We start from the raw sequence: 17483 nt of genomic DNA, 5'->3' as shown, positions 1-17483 counted from the left end.
TGTGCGCGGGCGTCCGATGGGCCCCAGGGAGCTGCAGGCCCAGATCAGGAGACTGATGAGCCCACCAGCACGGCCTGCAGCTCCAGGTCGGTAGCTCTTTCTTTCTGTTACACACAACAGAGGTTGAGTGTATACGATTTACTGACCGTTGCCCCCCCCCCCCCATAGCGGTGTCTTCCGTCAGAGACCAGCGCCCCTCGGTTCCGCCGCCCCCCACCACAGAGGTGACGGACGAGGAGCTGGTCCGGATGGTCACTGATGTAGAAATGGGTAACTGGCACCACACCGGACGTGTCGCACTGTAACATTGGCCTTGGATATCTATTCTTGAGTCAGTATGTTTGTATTAACTGTAACTTTTTAATTTGCTGGTCGCTAAAGCTGATGCCTGAAGGATAAAGGTAGGTTTATCAGGTGATGTAGCCGTCTTTGTAGGTGGTAGACGCGCCGTCCTCTCTCACGTGGTGGTAATGTGGATTTGATTAAACTCCCAGTCTAGCAAACCTCGCCTTGTAACTAACAGTCGCCTTGTAGCACTAAACCATTTTATCTAATCAACAGCATGCTGCACGTCATGAATGCTCAGACTCACTTAGTCTCGCTTGCCCGTGTGTTGCCCCGTCACTCTCATTGTGCTGATGCCATTTGGTTGTGCGTGACCGTGTCTGAAGCTGGCGTACAGGTCCTTCAGGCCCTCCCGCTCCCGCTGGTGACGCCTCCGACTCCACCTCCCCCGGCACCGTCCTCCACCCCACCACCACCACCACCACCACCACCACCACCACCACCACCACCACAAGTTGCGGCTGCTCCACCGACGGTCGGGCTTCCTGCTCGGGCTCCGGCGCAGACCAGGGTGGAGCCTCGTGGCGTCTCCGTGGAGGAGACGCCGTGCGGGGAGGCCACCCTGGCGCCGGAGCCGAAGAAGAAGAGGAGGAAGACGACGACGACGGGCGACGTGGAGCAGCCGGCAACGCCCGCTCCTGCTCGGGCTGAGGTACAGACACACGCCCGTCGTACTCACAGACACACGACTCGGTGGAGACGACCGTCAGACTGCGTACGCAGCAGCGACTCGCCCTCCTCACGGTGTGTTTGTCTGTGTTGTCTTCATCCTCCTCACAGACCCGGTTGCCTGAGGGCTGGCGGACAGCCCTCACCGGGGCAGAGCAGGAGTGGATCGGCCGGGCGCTGTTCCAGCAGACCAGCGGGGGGTCCCTCAAGCTAACCACGGACCTCAAGCTGTGGTGGGACCCCCCCCAGCCCCGGCTGAACTATACTCAGCCACCCGCCTCGGCGGCTGCCTTCTTCGCGTGTCGGTTGTTCCTCTGGGCGCCCCTGCACATGTGGGGTCCCCGGCCGACATGCTGCCAGAAACATCTCACCAAGTGTGGGATGTACAAGACCATCCGGAAGGTCTTGGACATCGACGGCTGGTACTTGATGGCCACCGAGTACCTGGAGTGCCGTCGGTGTCGGAGGAAGGTAGCCGCCTGGTCGCAGGAGGTCGTGAGGCAGCTGGGAGAGGGGCATCGCGCCCTCTTCCCGGCGATCCTCACCTACAAGTAAGCAGCTGTCTGAAAACTGTCGGTGTGTCTGCGTGTGGCTCTTCTGTAACACGTGCGCTCCCCTGTAGGCTTGCCTGCGACCGGCGGGTCATCATCCAGCTGCGTGAGCGTACTCGGGGGAACAGCGCCACGCAGCTGCAAAAAAAACTCTGTGAGGCACACACAGAGGCCTGGATGCGGCGGTCCATACACTACCTCAGCGTCATGGAGCCCTTCACGTCGACGGGTGTCGTGCGCCAGTGCACCCCACCGCCGAAACCATCGCCAGACGTGCCGCAGTACGGCTGGCTGTTGGTGGTGTACTGCCACGACATCCTGTCTCGCCTGGAGGACGTGAAGGCCCGGGTCACCTCAGTCTTCGGATCCATCTTGAAGATGGATTCGACCAAGAAGGTGAATGTGGTGTCGGAGCACGAGCGTTACTCTCTTGCGACGTGCGTGCAGCCCTATTGACTTGCGACGTGCGTGCAGCCTTATTGACGTGTGTGTGTGTGTGTGTGTGTGTGTGTGTGTGTGTGTGTGTGTGTCTGTGTCTGTGTCTGTGTCTGTGTCTGTGTCTGTGTCTGTGTCTGTGTCTGTGTCTGTGTCTGTGTCTGTCGCCTCGCCTTCAAACAGGTGACCCGGAAGCTCGCCGGTGCCGCCGCCCATACCGCAGCCTGGGCGACCAACGTGGGCAACGAGCACGGGCAGGTGCTAATGTCCGTGCTCACGGCCACCGAGGGGGGTGGCCTGTTGCCCATGGCCGCGGGGTTAATGCGGCGGTACCGGGACGCTGGGGTAGCGCAGCCTCGCGTCCTCTACGTCGACCGGGACTGCTGTTCGTCCCACGGGGGGTCCAAGGCAGCTGCTGCGTTCCAGGAGTGGGACAAGCTGGTGGTCCGGTTGGACATTTGGCACCTGATGCGACGCTACGCGTCAGGTGTCACAACCGAGAGCCACCAGCTCTACAAGCCCTTCCTGCAGCAGCTGTCCGCCAGTATCTTCCTGTGGGACCCAGAGGACACAGCCCGGTTGCTCAACGCCAAGAGGAGGACGCTAGAGGCGCAGGGGATGACCTTCTCGTCCGAAGCCGGAGTGTGGAGGCACGTCAGCCGCAGGGAGATGGCTCTCCATTGCCGTCGCCGCACGCGTGGAGCTGCGGCGACCGAGCGGCTGATTGATGACCTCCTGCAAACCTTCGGCGGTGCCAACGGGCGAGACACCATGGGGATTCCCCTGCTGGACCGAGACCGCATCCAGGCAATCCGTGCGGAGCAGCGACGGCACCTCGAGTGCATCCAGGACCCGCCGGGCGTGGAGCTGTACACGGAGACAGGCAGGCTGACCAAGGGGGGGATCAGCCTGCCGACGTACCGTTGTGCGCGCGGCTCCACGTCCCTGGAGTCGTTCCATCTCCACCTCAACCGCTTCATTCCAGGTAAACCACGGGTTTCACCGTCGTGTCTATCTTTCACTGCCGCCGCCCTCGTTGTCGTTCACGTTGTGCGTGCTGACTAAACCGCTAAACGCGTCTGTGTTCCTCCTCAGGAGAAAGTGCCAACCCTTGGCACTTCCAGGCTTTTCTCCTGGAGGGGTTGGTGAGATGGAACGAGGACAGGGCGGCGTCCGCGGCACAGGAGGGTCGTCCGCTGCTCCGCACCTACAGTGGCCCCCTGCAGCACTCCCTTGACCAGCTCAGCCAACGGGTGCTTGGCTCGAGTTTGGTCAGGGACTACACCAAGCCCAGGGAGTACACGGGTAAGAACGTTTGAGCCGGCGTCACCACGCTTACACGTGTCCGCGCAGAACGATGTTTGTACCAGATTGAGTGACGATGCCGTTGTGCTTCAGGGGAACTCATCGGCATCGAGTACCTGTACTCCCAGACGGGCAGAGTGCTGCAGGACGTCAGCTTGGACCCTGACGTTCCGGACGCGGGTCCACCGCCTACCGAGGAGGACGACGAGCTCGCCGAAGGCCGGCATGAGTTGGAGGACCTCACACTCCACGTGCCTGGCGAGTTCACCGCTCCTCGGACGGACCCGCGGTCAGGGCAACCAGCTGACGCACCCGCGCCCGAGCCATCCCGTCCGACCGATCCCCCCGAGCCCGCGCCCCGCTCCCCCGGCCGGTCCTCACCAGAGCCTCAGCAGACCGCTGAGGTGAGTGCGACAGCGGTGCGACTCACTGGCTCGATCAAACGCAGCGCTCTGTGGCGTCCGTCTGACTTGTTGTTTTCTGTATCCGCTTGTGTTCGCAGGACTACCGAGGACCAGACGACCAGCCGGGGTACCTGGCCGTGGTCCGCTTGGCCACGGCCTTAGTGGGGCTGCGCCACGAACAGGCCCTGTCCGAGGGGAGGGTAGACGAGCTCATCGGGCTCTACGAGGCCCTGTCCCCGTTCGACAGGGCCCGAGTAGTTTACCCTCCCCGCTACACGGACGGGGCAGCTCGGGGGGGTCGATTCATGGCAGCGAAGCCAGGCCGCACCAGTATCCCTGGTGTGGAGAGCCTGCGACGGTGAGGAGGCTAAGCTTCGGTCGTACATTTCCCCGACGTACACGCAAGCCGCTTTACGTAACGTCTGTCGTTGTTTTTGTCCCTCGTCCGCAGCTGCCTGGTCGGACAGACCTCTGGACCCGCCAGCAGTCCCAGCACAAGCCGGCTGGTAGAAGCAGTGTGCGTCCAGCTCTGCAACCTGTACCCTACGGGCACCCGTGTGCAAGGCGGCGCCCGGGGTACACGGTGGGACAGCGCACTGCTTCGTTACCGCCACATCCGGGAGCTTGTGCTGGGACACCAGAGGTTGATGGCTCGGGCGCCCGTTCAGCTCTTTGAGCTGAACGCTAGGACCCTCTCGCTGTGGTGCGTTGGATGCTTTGGGCAGTGACACGCTTGAACCACACGCTCTCGATGGTGTAACTGTAACTAAAACACTATGTCGCCACCCGCTCTCAGGTTTACCCGGACGCAGCGAGAGAAGGAGAGGGCTGTGCTGACTCCAGGCGTTGCAGCAGACGGAGGACGACCACCGGCGGCGGCCGCGGCGACAGCGCCGGGCCCGGCCTCAGCAGCGGCGGTGGATCGTCCGGCGGCAGCAGCAACGGCGACGTCGGCGGTGCCTCAAGGCCGGGCGACGGCAGCGGCAGCGAGGGGGGCGGCGGTGGCCCCGGCAGCAGCACCGGCTGTGGCAGCACCGGGGCCCGCTCTGCCGGCGCCAGTGGTGCACAGACGGCTACTGGCGCCTCGACAGCCCGCCCCCTCGGCTGCTTACCCGGCCTTCCCGCTGACGGCTGCTGCCGCAGCTGCAACTGGACCTTTAAGAGCAGCACAGCCTCTCCTTGTGGACCTCTTACTGCCCCGGCAGAGTGTGTGGGTGCTCCCCATCCCCGTCCTGGCGCTCCCTCGGATACTGCCGGCTCCACACGTCCTCCCTCCGCCGCTGGCCGCCGCACAGCCCGCCGGCCCTGAGCTGCCGGTAGCCCTCAAAACGGTAGAACGGAGGAGGCTGACCGCCAAGCGGCGGGCGGAGGCGGGCACGCCCCTCTCTCACCGGGCCGGCGTGCCACAGGCGCATAAGTGCAGTAAATGCGGCCAGCCGAGGCGGAGGGAGACCGGACACTCCCGCCACGGCGGAGAATTCTTCTGCTCCGTCGCAGCGGGTCAGAGTGTGGAGGACTGGCTGAGGGAGAAGAAGGAGCGGGACCAGGGTGGAGCCCGCACTGATGCACACTCTTGCCGGGGATGGTGGTGTGCATAGTTCTCTTTTGTATATAGTTGTTTTTCTGTTGTGTATATAGTTATTTTGCAGTGTTAGTGTATATAGTTGTTTGCTGTATATAGTTTTCATTTTGCAGGGTTAGTGTGTATAGTTCTTTGTTTTGTTGGATAGCTTCTCAGTTAGTGCATACACACTGCCATATTTATTTATTTATATATATATATATATATATTATATATACTGTATTTGAATGAATGAATAAAAAAATAAGTATTCTCTTTCTACGGTACATGCTTGTCCCTTGTTTGTTTTTCTTCTTTAGCAAAAAGTCCACAATAATAATTAATGGTTTGTTCATTTCACTGAAGTCATAACACTTGCAGCAAATGGATTATAAAAATATATCATTGAAAGCAATAAGTTGACGATAATAACAAAAGGCATTATTTAAATATAATTATGAATGATCACATGAATAATAAATGGTTTGTTCATTTCAATGAAGTCATAACACTGGCAGCAAATTGAGAGCACAAAAATATATCATTGAAAGCAATAAGTTGACAATAACAAATGTCATTATTGTTTATTAATGCCAACATAATAACGAACGGTTCTCGTCTTCAATTCCGATCGAGAACGGACGGTCGAAGAGGTTGGTATGACGGGGATTCGATCCGACGCTTTGGGCTTCTCCGTCGTTCGCTGATTGGTGGGGCGTAAACATCTTTTTTCTTTTTCGACAGCTGTGTGGTGGGTTTTTCCGCTCTTTCTCTTGGATGAATAAAGGAGTAGGGTCCAGGTGCAACCCTGGAGAACAACACCCTGGCGTGACAGAACACCCTGGCGTGACGGAAGTACTATGGCTGGACGGAAGTTACCTCCGATTATTTTCTATAGACAAATTAACGTATTTATCGCTTGAATTAACGTAACAAAGAAATAAAAAAATATTTCGACACGTTAGTAACCATTTTTATAGCTTAGAAAAGGTTTTTTATTTTTAAAATAGGAAAAAATAGAAGGAGTTAACTTCAGCCGATAAATACGTTTATTTGTCTATAGAAAATATCGGAGGTAATTTCCGTCCAGCCACAGTACTTCCGTCACGCCAGGGTGTTCTGTCACGCCAGGGTGTTGTTCTCCGGGGCTGCAGCTGGATACTATTGGAGTAAACCCACCCCATAGCTGTCGACAAAGAAAAAAAATGTTTACGCACCACCAAAAAGTGAACGACGGAGAAGCCCAAAGCGTTGGATCGAATCCCCGTTATACCAACCTCTTAGACCGTCCGTTCTCGATCGGAAATGAAGACGAGAACCGTTCGTTATTATGTTAGCATTATATTACAATAATGACATTTGTTATTGTCAACTTACCATCCGTTGCCAATGAATTATCAAAAAATAATTGACCGCCGGAAGTTGTGAAGTGCCCATGCAAGTGAACGGAACGTTGAAAAGACCCCTGTAATAAATTACAATAATGCCATTGTCAACGTATTGCTTTCAAGGATATATTTTTGTAATCCATTTGCTGTCAGTGTTATGACTTCATTGAAATGAACAAACCATTTAATATTCTTGTGATCATAATTATATTAGAATAATGCCATTTGTTATTGTCGTCAACTTATTGCTTTCAATGATATATTTTTATAATCCATTTGCTGCAAGTGTTATGACTTCATTGAAATGAACAAACCATTCATTATTATTCTTGTGGACTTTTTGCTAAAGAAGAAAAACAAACAAGGGACAAGCATGTACCGTAGAAAGAGAATACTTATTTTTTTATTCATTCATATACAGTATATATTATGTATATATAAAAATAAATATGGCAGTGTGTATGCACTAACTTAGAAGCTATCCAACAAAACAAAGAACTATACACACTAACCCTGCAAAATGAAAACTATTTACAGCAAACAACTATATACACTAACACTGCAAAATAACTATATACACAACAGAAAAACAACTATATACAAAAGAGAACTATGCACACCACCATCCCCGGCAAGAGTGTGCATCAGTGCGGGGCTCCACCCTGGTCCCGCTCCTTCTTCTCCCTCAGCCAGTCCTCCACACTCTGACCCGCCGCAACGGAGCAGAAGAATTCTCCGCCGTGGCGGGAGTGTCCGGTCTCCCTCCGCCTCGGCTGGCCGCATTTACTGCACTTCTGCACCTGTGGCACGCCGGCCCGGGAGGAGTATGTTGTGCCCGGCGGTGCCTCCGCCCGCCGCTTGGCGCTCAGCTTCCTCAGGTATGCCGTTTTGAGGGGTACAGGTAGCTCAGGGCCGGCGTGCTGCGCGGCGGGCAGGGGTACAGGCAGCTCAGGGCCGGCGTGCTGTGCGGCGGCCAGCGGCGGAGGGAGGACGTGTGGAGCCGGCAGTGTCCGAGGGAGCGTCAGGACGGGGACGGGGAGCACCCACACACTCTGCCGGGGCAGTAAGAGGTCCACAAGAAGAGGCTGTGCTGCTCTTAAAGGTCCAGTTGCAGCTGCGGCAGCAGCCGTCGGCGGGAAGGCCGGGTAAGCAGCCGAGGGGGCGGGCTGTCGAGGCGCCAGTAGCCGTCTGGGCGCCGGCAGAGCGGGCCCCGGTGCTGCCACAGCCGGGGCCGCCGCCGCCGCCCCCCTCGCTGCCGCTGGCGTCGCCCGGCCTTGAGGCACCGCTGACGTCGCTGCTGCCGCCGGACGATCCACCGCCGCCGCTGAGGCCGGGCCCGGCGCTGTCGCCGCGGCCGCCGCCGGTGGTCGTCCTCCGTCTGCTGCAACGCCTGGAGTCAACACAGCCCTCTCCTTCTCTCGCTGCGTCCGGGTGAACCTGAGAGCGGGTGGCGACAGTGTTTTAGTCACATGTACACCATCGAGAGCGTGTAGTTCAAGCGTGTCACTGTCCAAAGCATCCAACGCACCCCAGCGAGAGGGTCCTACTGTTCAGCTCCTGCTCCTCCCCGCTGAGGGCTGTCCGCCAGCCCTCAGCCAACCGGGTCTGTGAGGAGGATGAAGACAACACAAACAAACACACCGTGAGGAGCCCGAGTCGCTGCTACGTACGCAGTCTGATGGTCGTCTCCACCGAGTCGTGTGTCTGTGAGTACGACGGGCGTGTGTCTGTACCTCAGCCCGAGCAGGAGCGGGCGTTGCCGGCTGCTCCACGCCGCCCTTCGTCGTCGTCGTCTTCCTCCTCTTCGTCTTGGGCCCCGGCGCCAGGGTGGCCTCCCCGCACGGCGTCTCCTCCACGGAGACGCCACAAGGCTCCACCCTGGTCTGCGCCGGAGCCCGAGCTGGAAGCCCGACCGTCGGTGGAGCAGCCGCAACCTGTGGTGGTGGTGGTGGTGGTGGAGGTGGTGGTGGTGGTGGTGGTGGAGGGGTGGAGGACGGTGCCGGGGGAGGCGGAGACGGAGGCGTCTCCAGCGGGAGCGGGAGGGCCTGAAGGACCTGTACGCCAGCTTCAGACACGGTCACGCACAACCAAACGTCATCAGCACAATGAGAGTGACGGGGCAACACACGGGCAAGCGAGACTAAGTGAGTCTGAGCATTCATGACGTGCAGCATGCCGTTGATTAGATAAAATGGTTTAGTGCTACAAGGCGACCGTTAAGAGGTGTGCTACAAGGCGACCGTTAAGAGGTGTGCTACAAGGTGACCGTTAAGAGGTGTGCTACAAGGCGACTGTTAAGAGGTGTGCTACATGGCGAGGTGTGCTACATGGGGAGTTTAATCAAATCCACATTACCAACACGTGAGTGAGGACGGCGCGTCTACCACCAACAAAGACGGCTACATCACCTGATAAACCTACCTTTGTCCTTCAAGCATCAGCTTTAGCGACCGGCAAATGAAAAAGTTGCAGTTAATGCAAACACACTGACTCAAGAATAGATATCCAAGGCAAATGTTACAGTGCGACGCGTCCGGTGTGGTGCCAGTTACCCATTTCTCCGTCAGTGACCGTCCGGACCAGCTCCTCGTCCGTCACCTCTGGGGTGGGGGGCGGCGGAACCGAGGGGCGCTGGTCTCTGACGGAAGACACCGCTATTGGGGGGGGGGGCAACGGTTAGTAAATCGTATACACTCAACCTCTGTTGTGTGAAAGAGAAAGAAAGAGCTACCTACCTGGAGCTGCAGGCCGTGCTGGTGGGGTCATCAGTCTCCTGATCCGGGCCTGCAGCTCCCCTGGGCCCATCGGACGCCCGCGCAAAAGGGCCGAGAAATTGGGAGCGGTCGGCTTGCGGGGCGGCAGCACGGTGGAAGCAGCGGCCTTCCTGGTGGTGGTGCTGAGGCCGCTGCTGGTGCTGCTGCTGCCGGGCGGAGGGGGTGTAGCAGCCGCCTCCGCCGACCGCTCCTTGTCTCGGCCCAGAATGTACTTTTTGGCGACGTCCATGGAGCTCCCAGGCTGCGGGGTCTTCCGCCGTAGCCACTTGACGTAGCTGCAAGACAACAATCCAAGAGTTGACACGCATAGCAACATGTCACAGCACCGTGTCAACAGTCCACTGCCCTTCACCGCTTACTTGTGACGCTCCTTCTCCTTGGAGTCGTACAGGTCCTTCAGGGTGTCCTCCTTGAACAGCCCGATGCCAACAAGCGCCTCGCCCCCCCGCCCGGGCAGAGTGGCGCGAGCCCGGGCCTCCTCCTGCGCCCGGCGGAACTTGAGGTGCTCCGCAAAAGCGGGGTGGGCGCAGGAGTAGCGGGCGAGGCTGTCCTTGTTGGCCATGAGCGGGCTGTCCGAGGCACTCGTCTCCCTCTCCCGCTGGTGACTGGCGACCACGTGGCAGGCGTAGCCCGCGTCGTTCTCCAGGAGCCATCTGAAGGTCTGACCCCAGTACTTCCCAAGCTGGATGCTGTGGCAGCCCAGCACCAGCATGGGGTTCCCGGGGTCACCGCCCCCGGAGACGACGCGGGCTCGGGCCTCCTTCTCCACCTCCTCCGGCTTCTGGGCCCTGGCGGCGGTGAAGGCCGCCGCCGCATCAGAGGCCTGCAGGACCAACTGATGCGACGGCGTCATCCTCAAATTTGCAAAAGACATCTACAATGACAACAAATGACACGACACAGCATTAAACGAGCATTGCATTAAACGAGCATTACAGTTTACTCCATTAAAGTGACTTTGATGTTCATGGATGCTTACAGGAAAGATAACAGATGGTTTGAAAGGTTGGAATGCTAATCGCCGCGCAATGCGTTTCAATGGGAATCGCGACTCTCCGTAATTTCAACATTAATTTTAACATATTTATAATCCGAAATTCGTCCCAGCCTTCATACCACATACACACTATGGTCTATAGCATATAACCGACTCGTCCTCTAACATTTTAACGCATTTTTCACGATTTACCAGTACTCGTTTTCAAGGCTAACTGCCGCGCAATCCGTTTCAATGGGAATCACGACTCTCCGTAATTTCAACATTAATTTTAACATATTTATAATTCGAAATTCGTCCCAGCCTTTATACCACATACACACTATGTTCTACAGCATTTAACCGAGTCGTCCTCTCACATTTTAATGCATTTTTCACGATTTACCAGCACTCGTTGTGAATGCTAACCGCCGCGCCATCCGTTTCAATGGGAATCGCGACTCTCCGTAATTTCAACATTAATTTTAACATATTTATAATTCGAAATTCGTCACAGCCTTTATATCACATACACACTATGGTCTATAGCATATAACCGAGTCGTCCTCTATCATTTTAATGCATTTTTCACGATTTACCAGCTAGGTTCAGCATGACCTACCTTATCCATCGAATGCAGACTGAGATAATGGCTGATGTCACACGTGGAAGGTTCTTACGTTGAGGATTCTTGGGTTGATTCTTGGTTGGAATGCTAATCGCCGCGCAATCCGTTTCAATGGGATATGCAGGTTGCTGATTGCAGGTTGCTGATTGGGCGGGCGAAACTTGGGTTGAAGATTCTTGGGTTGATGCAGGTTGCTGATTGGCTGAGAAACAGAGAGCATCGCTGGACAGATACCCATTCTTCTCTTTATTCATCCGACAGAAAAAGCGGCAAAAACCCACCGCATCGCTGTCTATAAAGAAAAAAATGTTTACGCCCCAGCCCCACCAATCAGTGAACGACGATGGAGAAGCCCAAAGCGTCGGATCGAATCCCCGTCATACCAACCCCTTTGACCGGCCGTTTTCGATCGGAAATGAAGACGAGAACCGTTCGTTATTATGTTAGTTATAATGATAGAACACCGGTTCTGAATGGGTGAAGCATCCCTTTAACACCTTCCAGTCCGACACTCAATACCCAAAGGACTCCTCTCGCTCAGTGGGGGCTGCTGTGATTCAGCGGGCGTGTCTCCTCAAGCCTCAACACCTTCTCTGATCTGTCTCCTGATGAACCCCAGAGAGAAGCACTTGGCTACTAGATGATAAACACATCCATTAATAAATACAGCAACGGCTGGTTTGATTCCGCAGCACAAAAGAAAACCATCACGCGCCTTGTTCAGGAACATCTAATGCTGGTTCGGAGCGCCGTGTGATGTTGTGCAACACGTCTTCTGTCGGTCACAACAGGAACACACATATCCCCTCCTCCGCAGTGAGGAGATGATCTGCAGTGATGGGTTAGGCCGTGGAACTTTTAATTCCACACACGGATGAACTACCCCAAATGAATGTTTTTATACGATAAAATCTCTATAATGAGTTTTATGACCTTCTCAAACGAGAACAAAGTTAGTTCTAGTTAAAGGTCCCATGACATGCTATTTTATGTATTCTTTAATATAGGTATTAGTGGGCAACTAACAGTATTCAAAGACGTTCCCGAAATTCAGCCGTGGTGCAGAGTTACAGCCACTCCGAGCCAGTCGCACATTGAGCTTCCCCCAAATCAGTGGCGTATCCAGGACATTTTTACTGGGGTGGCCAAGATGGGACACAAAGCTAGTGTGGGGTGGCCATGGCATAGCGAAGTTTAATACATACCCGTACGCAGCCAACTGCGGTTCGAATCCCGGTCCTTTGGTGCATGTTGCATCCCCTCTCTCTCCCATGATTTCCTGTCTCATAACTGTCAAATAAAAGGTGTCTATGCTGGTGAAATGACTTCTTTTTTTTAAAGTCATTTTTTAAATTCCATTTCCACCTATCACAGTCCTCAAGTATATCTGGTTATTTTAACATGTCTATTTTTAATCAGTAATTATGTTCAGAATAGGGTACACATTTTCTAAGAGCCATTTCCTTAGTGGATTAAAGTCCTCATCAAGTTAAATTAGAGTAGCAAAATTCAACTGCTCTTAACTCATCCTATATAATAACATTAATCAGCTCATCATCTGTGTCACCTGTATTGTTACCTGTGTTTGCTTTACTAATTGAGGCGCCATCTTGTGGTTACATAAAACACAGCAATCCAGGCAACAGAACAAACCAAAATGCTTTAAGATAGACCTTATTAAAAAGTGTATCTGTAAGCAAAGGATAAATTAAGCTTGTAAGGAAAAAAACAGAAATATTTGTTGTTCTTTACATGCTTAGTTTATGTTATTATTTAGCTTAGATCTAATTTGTTGGAGATACTGGAATTAGATTTTTTTGGTTTGTTCTTTGCTTTGGTGTGTTTTTATTTAACCACAAGATGGCACCTAAATTAGTAAAGCAAACATAGGTAACAATACAGGTGACACAGAGGATGGCCTGATGACTGAATAATGTTATTCTATAGGATGCCTTGTGATGTATGAAAATGTGCAAAAAGTGGGTTTTCAACCCAGACAGTATTCATGTCCAGGGCCCTGATGAAGGTATAAACGTTGGCTTTGATTCAACATAAATTATGAAGTTATTATAAATCAAACAGTTAAGCCTTAGAATCACAAATTAACTTGATAAACATACATAAACAATTGTAACATAAACCAAACAAATCTTAACTCCAAAGTATATACTATAAAGTAATGTTATGTAAACCTTCAAACTCTCATGAACAATAGAGGATTCTAATAATAGTAACAAAGTGCAATAGAGGTAGCTAGTTCTTGCTTTTGCTCATTCTCCTGCTACAAAATGCTTTCACATAGGCCATAAGACCACAAGACAAGACTTAAGTCCAATGCAATGCCACTCTTACAACTCACTTTTAATAACACAATTAACACATATTGCATCTCAAGCATTGGTGGCATTTGAATGCAACAAATAAGTCACAGCTTGTTCTTGTGTTATGCTGGGCTGATGGCGATTCAGGAGTTGGGTGATTTGGATTGGGCAGCGTAACTTAACTCAGCGTAACTGTGACTTCTAGCCAACATTAACATTGTTATTACTGTTATAATTATTACTCATTTAATCGTTTTATCTTTGGTTTTTACAGACTGGAAAAAGTTACTGAAAAAATGGGCCATTTGAGTAATTCCGAAAGATTAGCTCAGCTCCTCCGGGCGTAAATTCTCCTGGTGAACGGTGGTCCAGGACAGCGGAGGAGCGCTGTAACGGAACACTTCGCCACTAGGGGGCGGGGTTTCACCGCTGTAGCGACACACTCCGCCACTAGAGGTCGGTGTTTCACCCAAAACCAAAAGTAAACATTAAATAATAAGAGCTGCGATATGAAATAAAACTTAAAAGATAGAACGCTTCACGAATTTGCGTGTCATCCTTGCGCAGGGGCCATGCTAATCTTCTCTGTATCGTTCCAATTTTAGTATATGTGATACCGAAGTAACACAAATACTGCCTAATCCTGAGTTATAGATATACGTCCGCTCAGACACCCAAGGCTCTGTGTTGGTGTGGAGCTACAAAAGACTCAGACAGACTAACGCTGCATTGCCCGGCCGTGGCGGACCGGCGCAGCGCTCCACTATGTGGTGTGAGGAGGACGTTATGGGTTCGGTTGTTGAGATTATTATTACTGGAACGCCGCAGCGCGAGGAACTCTGGGTAGAGCATGGGGGGATCTCTCAGCCACGGGATTGGTGGAGGCAGACAAAGGACTAATGCCCCGTCACGTGACCCCCCCCCCCCCCTCTGCATTCCTCCCTCTGTTAATGTGTGTGGGGGCCCGTCAGGGATCACCCCCCCCCTCGTGCTTCCTGGTGCGGCGGCTGCCTGTTCCTCTCACGAGGCAGCGCAGCCCGCGGCTCCAAGCCGGTGGTGGTGGTGCTGGTCTAGGGCTAAGAAGGAGCGACTTCAAACTCCATAGACCACAGCCTGTTTAGGGATAGAGTCAGACCACTGTGTCGCCAAACAAGAACACATACAGCTATGGATTGACTAATACTGTGAGCTTATTCTACTCATGACAAGAATCTAATGTATAAAAACATAAAATACATAATTGGATCAATTGTAATTTGATTACTGAGCAGTATTGGCCAGAAGAGAGGTCCCATGCTGACCCCTAACGCTAGCTTTTTGATTGTTCAATGTTTTTACATTTTTAGAGTGATGTTCAAAAAGCCACCGCTAGGTGTCAGCATGCGACCTCTTATGGCTCTCTGAGCTGGTGAGCAGCAGGTTGGATATTCGCCGGATATTCGGTTTTGCAATCTGATTGATCAACACAATTGCAATTCATTACGGGTGTAGTTTGTTGAGTACAGTGTAGGACACCGTATTGACCAAAAATTACACAGACATTTAGTTGTTTCTATCGACACCTTTGCGGGAACAGCACTTTTATCCAGTGGGTCAATAGAGGGCGCCGTCACACCAAATTTGTACCGGGTGCCAAATTTGTACCGCCTACGTAATCCATACGTAAACCATTCCAAACCTGCCTGGCAACAGACGATCGCGTCGAATGACGCATTTGCGAACTCGTTCATTGAGCGGGACAAGACAGATAACACTAATTTTACAAATAACATTTATTAGCGTTCCTAACTTTATATTTGTATTGTATTTATATATTTCCCTACACAGTAATAGCTAAATGTTATGGGGATAACGTGAATAACAATAATAAGAACAAAAACAATAGGGATCCAACCTGTTGGCTTGGACCCCTAATAAAAAACATTTACCAGTTAGTAAATGCCTGCTCACCTATCTATCCATCTATCTACCCACCCACCCACCCACCCAGTCATCTAAATTAAATCAAGGAAATTAAATTAACACAAGCTAGCTAGACTATGATACACTTTAAACCCTCAGTTTACTAGCTAAATTTGATTAAACAATTAAATACAATACAAATATAAAGTAAAAACAAGTGTTATCTAGCGATCCGTTATCTGTCTTATATTATTTCGTCTTTGGCAACATGAGCGCGATTGTTTTTGAAACCTGCCTGGCAACGGACAACCAGTTGTCTGCAACGGACAACAGATTACGTAGGCGGTACAAAATTTGGCACCCGGTACAAATTTGGTGTGACAGCGCCCCTCCGTGAAATATTCACTTGGCCACGTTGGAGTCAGTAGCCGCGTTTACATGGACACATCTGTTCCGCATAGATTTCTATGCGGAACAGAAAATGATCATGTATACGCCTCATTCGGAATACAATTATCTGTTCGGCATAGATTCTATGCCGAATAGAAGTGGTGGTGTAGTCCGTTTGAATCGCCATGTATACACTTATTCCGAATAGATTGGGGTTTAATTTAGAGCAGCCGCAGTAGTTCGCCATTGGTCCCCTGAGCTCCGTCGGTACTTTTAAGCACACCGAACTTCACCGCGGTCAATGAAAGTGGATTTATTGCCTGATTCACGTCTTTGTTATTATCACTCCGTAAAAGTAGTCCGGTAAGCGTGTCCGGTTGCTTAGCGACGGGACATGGGTGTTTATTAATGACGTGTCCGCGCGCGTCCAAAATAACTAAATGAGTAGGCTACTACTAGTACTTTTGCAGGCTGAACGTTAAAATACTTCTTAACTTAGAGAGATGGCATCTGCAGTAGTGCGCAATTGGACCTTCGAGGATTCCTGGTCACTAAATTCCCGTAAGACCACTCTCTCCCACCAGTCTTGGCTGCGGACTCGCATCCAAATTCCTCTTGTTTGCGGCGGAGCTTAGGGTAAATATAAAGATCTGACGAGAAATTGACGTTGCTGCGCTGTCCTCCTCCTTCTTAATTGAAGGAGCAGGCAGAGAAAAGCTCTCTCCTGCTGTGTTTTCATTAAAATCAAATTTAAAATCCCCGAGTGATAAGACATCCATTATGTCGCCGCCGGTCCAGAGATGTGTCAGGTGTGCGCGAGAGACATAACGGACACTTTTGTTACTGCCATGTATACAGTACATTCGGAACACATTTTTAGGAACAGATCTATGCCGCATAGAAATCTATGCGGATCAGATGTGCCATGTAAACGCGGCTAGTGTAAGCACACTAACTTTTTGCTGTCTATCAAGCAGAGACAGCTTTTCATTGGCGCAAGAAAATTCGCCCTCGGGTCGCAACAGTGTGCGACCCAGGCCAATGGTATCGCCTTCTTTTTTTGTTATTACCACATGATGGGACAATTCAGAGAATAAATCAAATAGACTACCTCCCTCAGCAGCATTCGCGCAACACAACTACAAGTAGAGAAGAGATAGATCGCTGACTAGCAGAGAGTTGTAAGCACTTTCCACCCATTTCAGTAGTGGCATTGGACTCCCTAAGCAATGTTATACTTAAAAGGAGCAAGTAAGTTACATTATAATTTAGTCTTTCGGCCTGTAGCACATGAACAAAATTAAGCAACTGTCCCATATTTCTAATTGCATTTGAAGTAGACAAGAGACTCAAAAAATGGACGCTATAGGACAGTGATCATGATTTGTCTCAATATAACAACAATGGGTCTAATAGCAATGGCTGGTGGACTGGCCATGAAGTAGGTCTGTATATGTCGATATTCAAAATTAAAATTAAAAAAAAAAAAAAAAAAAAAAAAAACTTTATTTGTCCCCAGGGGGCAATTGAGGGCACATAGCAGCATATGGGGTCAGAACAGTCTCATTAATAATGAATGCACAGAGAAGGATTCACAAATTTATTTTTTGACTTGTATATAAATTACTCTCTTCCCACAAATACCTTTCAATGCACACACAAATGGATATCCGTATGTATAAATGTAAAATAAATCCATAACCAAAAATAAGTTTCCCAAACAAATTTCTGATCCGCACACAAATGTGCCTTGTTTTAAATAAATGTAAAATAAGTCCATAAATATATTAATTAAAAAAATATTTGCAATTTTCATCAAAAATGTATTTGGATG

General features: G+C 51.3%; 2 protein-coding genes and 1 non-coding gene across 4 annotated transcripts; 1 reads left to right on the top strand and 2 right to left on the bottom strand.

Moving 5' to 3' along the window:
- Positions 1-810: 810 nt before the first annotated feature.
- LOC115539777 (uncharacterized) lies at positions 811-5557 on the top strand. The gene is made up of 8 exons (XM_030350566.1): positions 811-1565; positions 1637-1961; positions 2184-2985; positions 3096-3305; positions 3399-3709; positions 3808-4067; positions 4161-4412; positions 4506-5557. The coding sequence occupies exons 1-8, from the start codon at positions 1345-1347 to the stop codon at positions 5305-5307; spliced, it is 3183 nt and encodes a 1060-aa protein (XP_030206426.1). The 5' UTR covers positions 811-1344; the 3' UTR covers positions 5308-5557.
- A 3061-nt stretch (positions 5558-8618) lies between these two features.
- LOC115539813 (atherin-like) lies at positions 8619-10302 on the bottom strand. Of its 2 annotated transcripts, XM_030350633.1 has the most exons (3): positions 9394-9766; positions 9211-9312; positions 8619-9099 (listed from the first exon to the last, which is right to left on the bottom strand). In XM_030350633.1, exons 1-3 carry the CDS (start codon positions 9746-9748, stop codon positions 9089-9091), a joined length of 468 nt encoding a protein of 155 aa, XP_030206493.1. In that variant the 5' UTR covers positions 9749-9766; the 3' UTR covers positions 8619-9088. The 2 variants fall into 2 exon arrangements, with proteins under 2 accessions (XP_030206493.1, XP_030206492.1); XM_030350632.1 differs by having other exon boundaries at positions 8619-9312; positions 9394-10302.
- A 3577-nt stretch (positions 10303-13879) lies between these two features.
- LOC115541144 (U6 spliceosomal RNA) lies at positions 13880-13985 on the bottom strand. Its single transcript, XR_003976283.1, has one exon. It is a non-coding gene; the product is annotated as a U6 spliceosomal RNA (small nuclear RNA).
- Between the last annotated feature and the right edge of the window lie 3498 nt (positions 13986-17483).

The sequence above is a fragment of the Gadus morhua genome, chromosome 3 (genome assembly GCF_902167405.1).
Source record: "Gadus morhua chromosome 3, gadMor3.0, whole genome shotgun sequence".
Classification (NCBI taxonomy): Eukaryota; Metazoa; Chordata; class Actinopteri; order Gadiformes; family Gadidae; genus Gadus; species Gadus morhua.
Note: the sequence above shows the minus strand (reverse complement) of the source record. Positions and strands in the feature narration are given on the sequence as shown.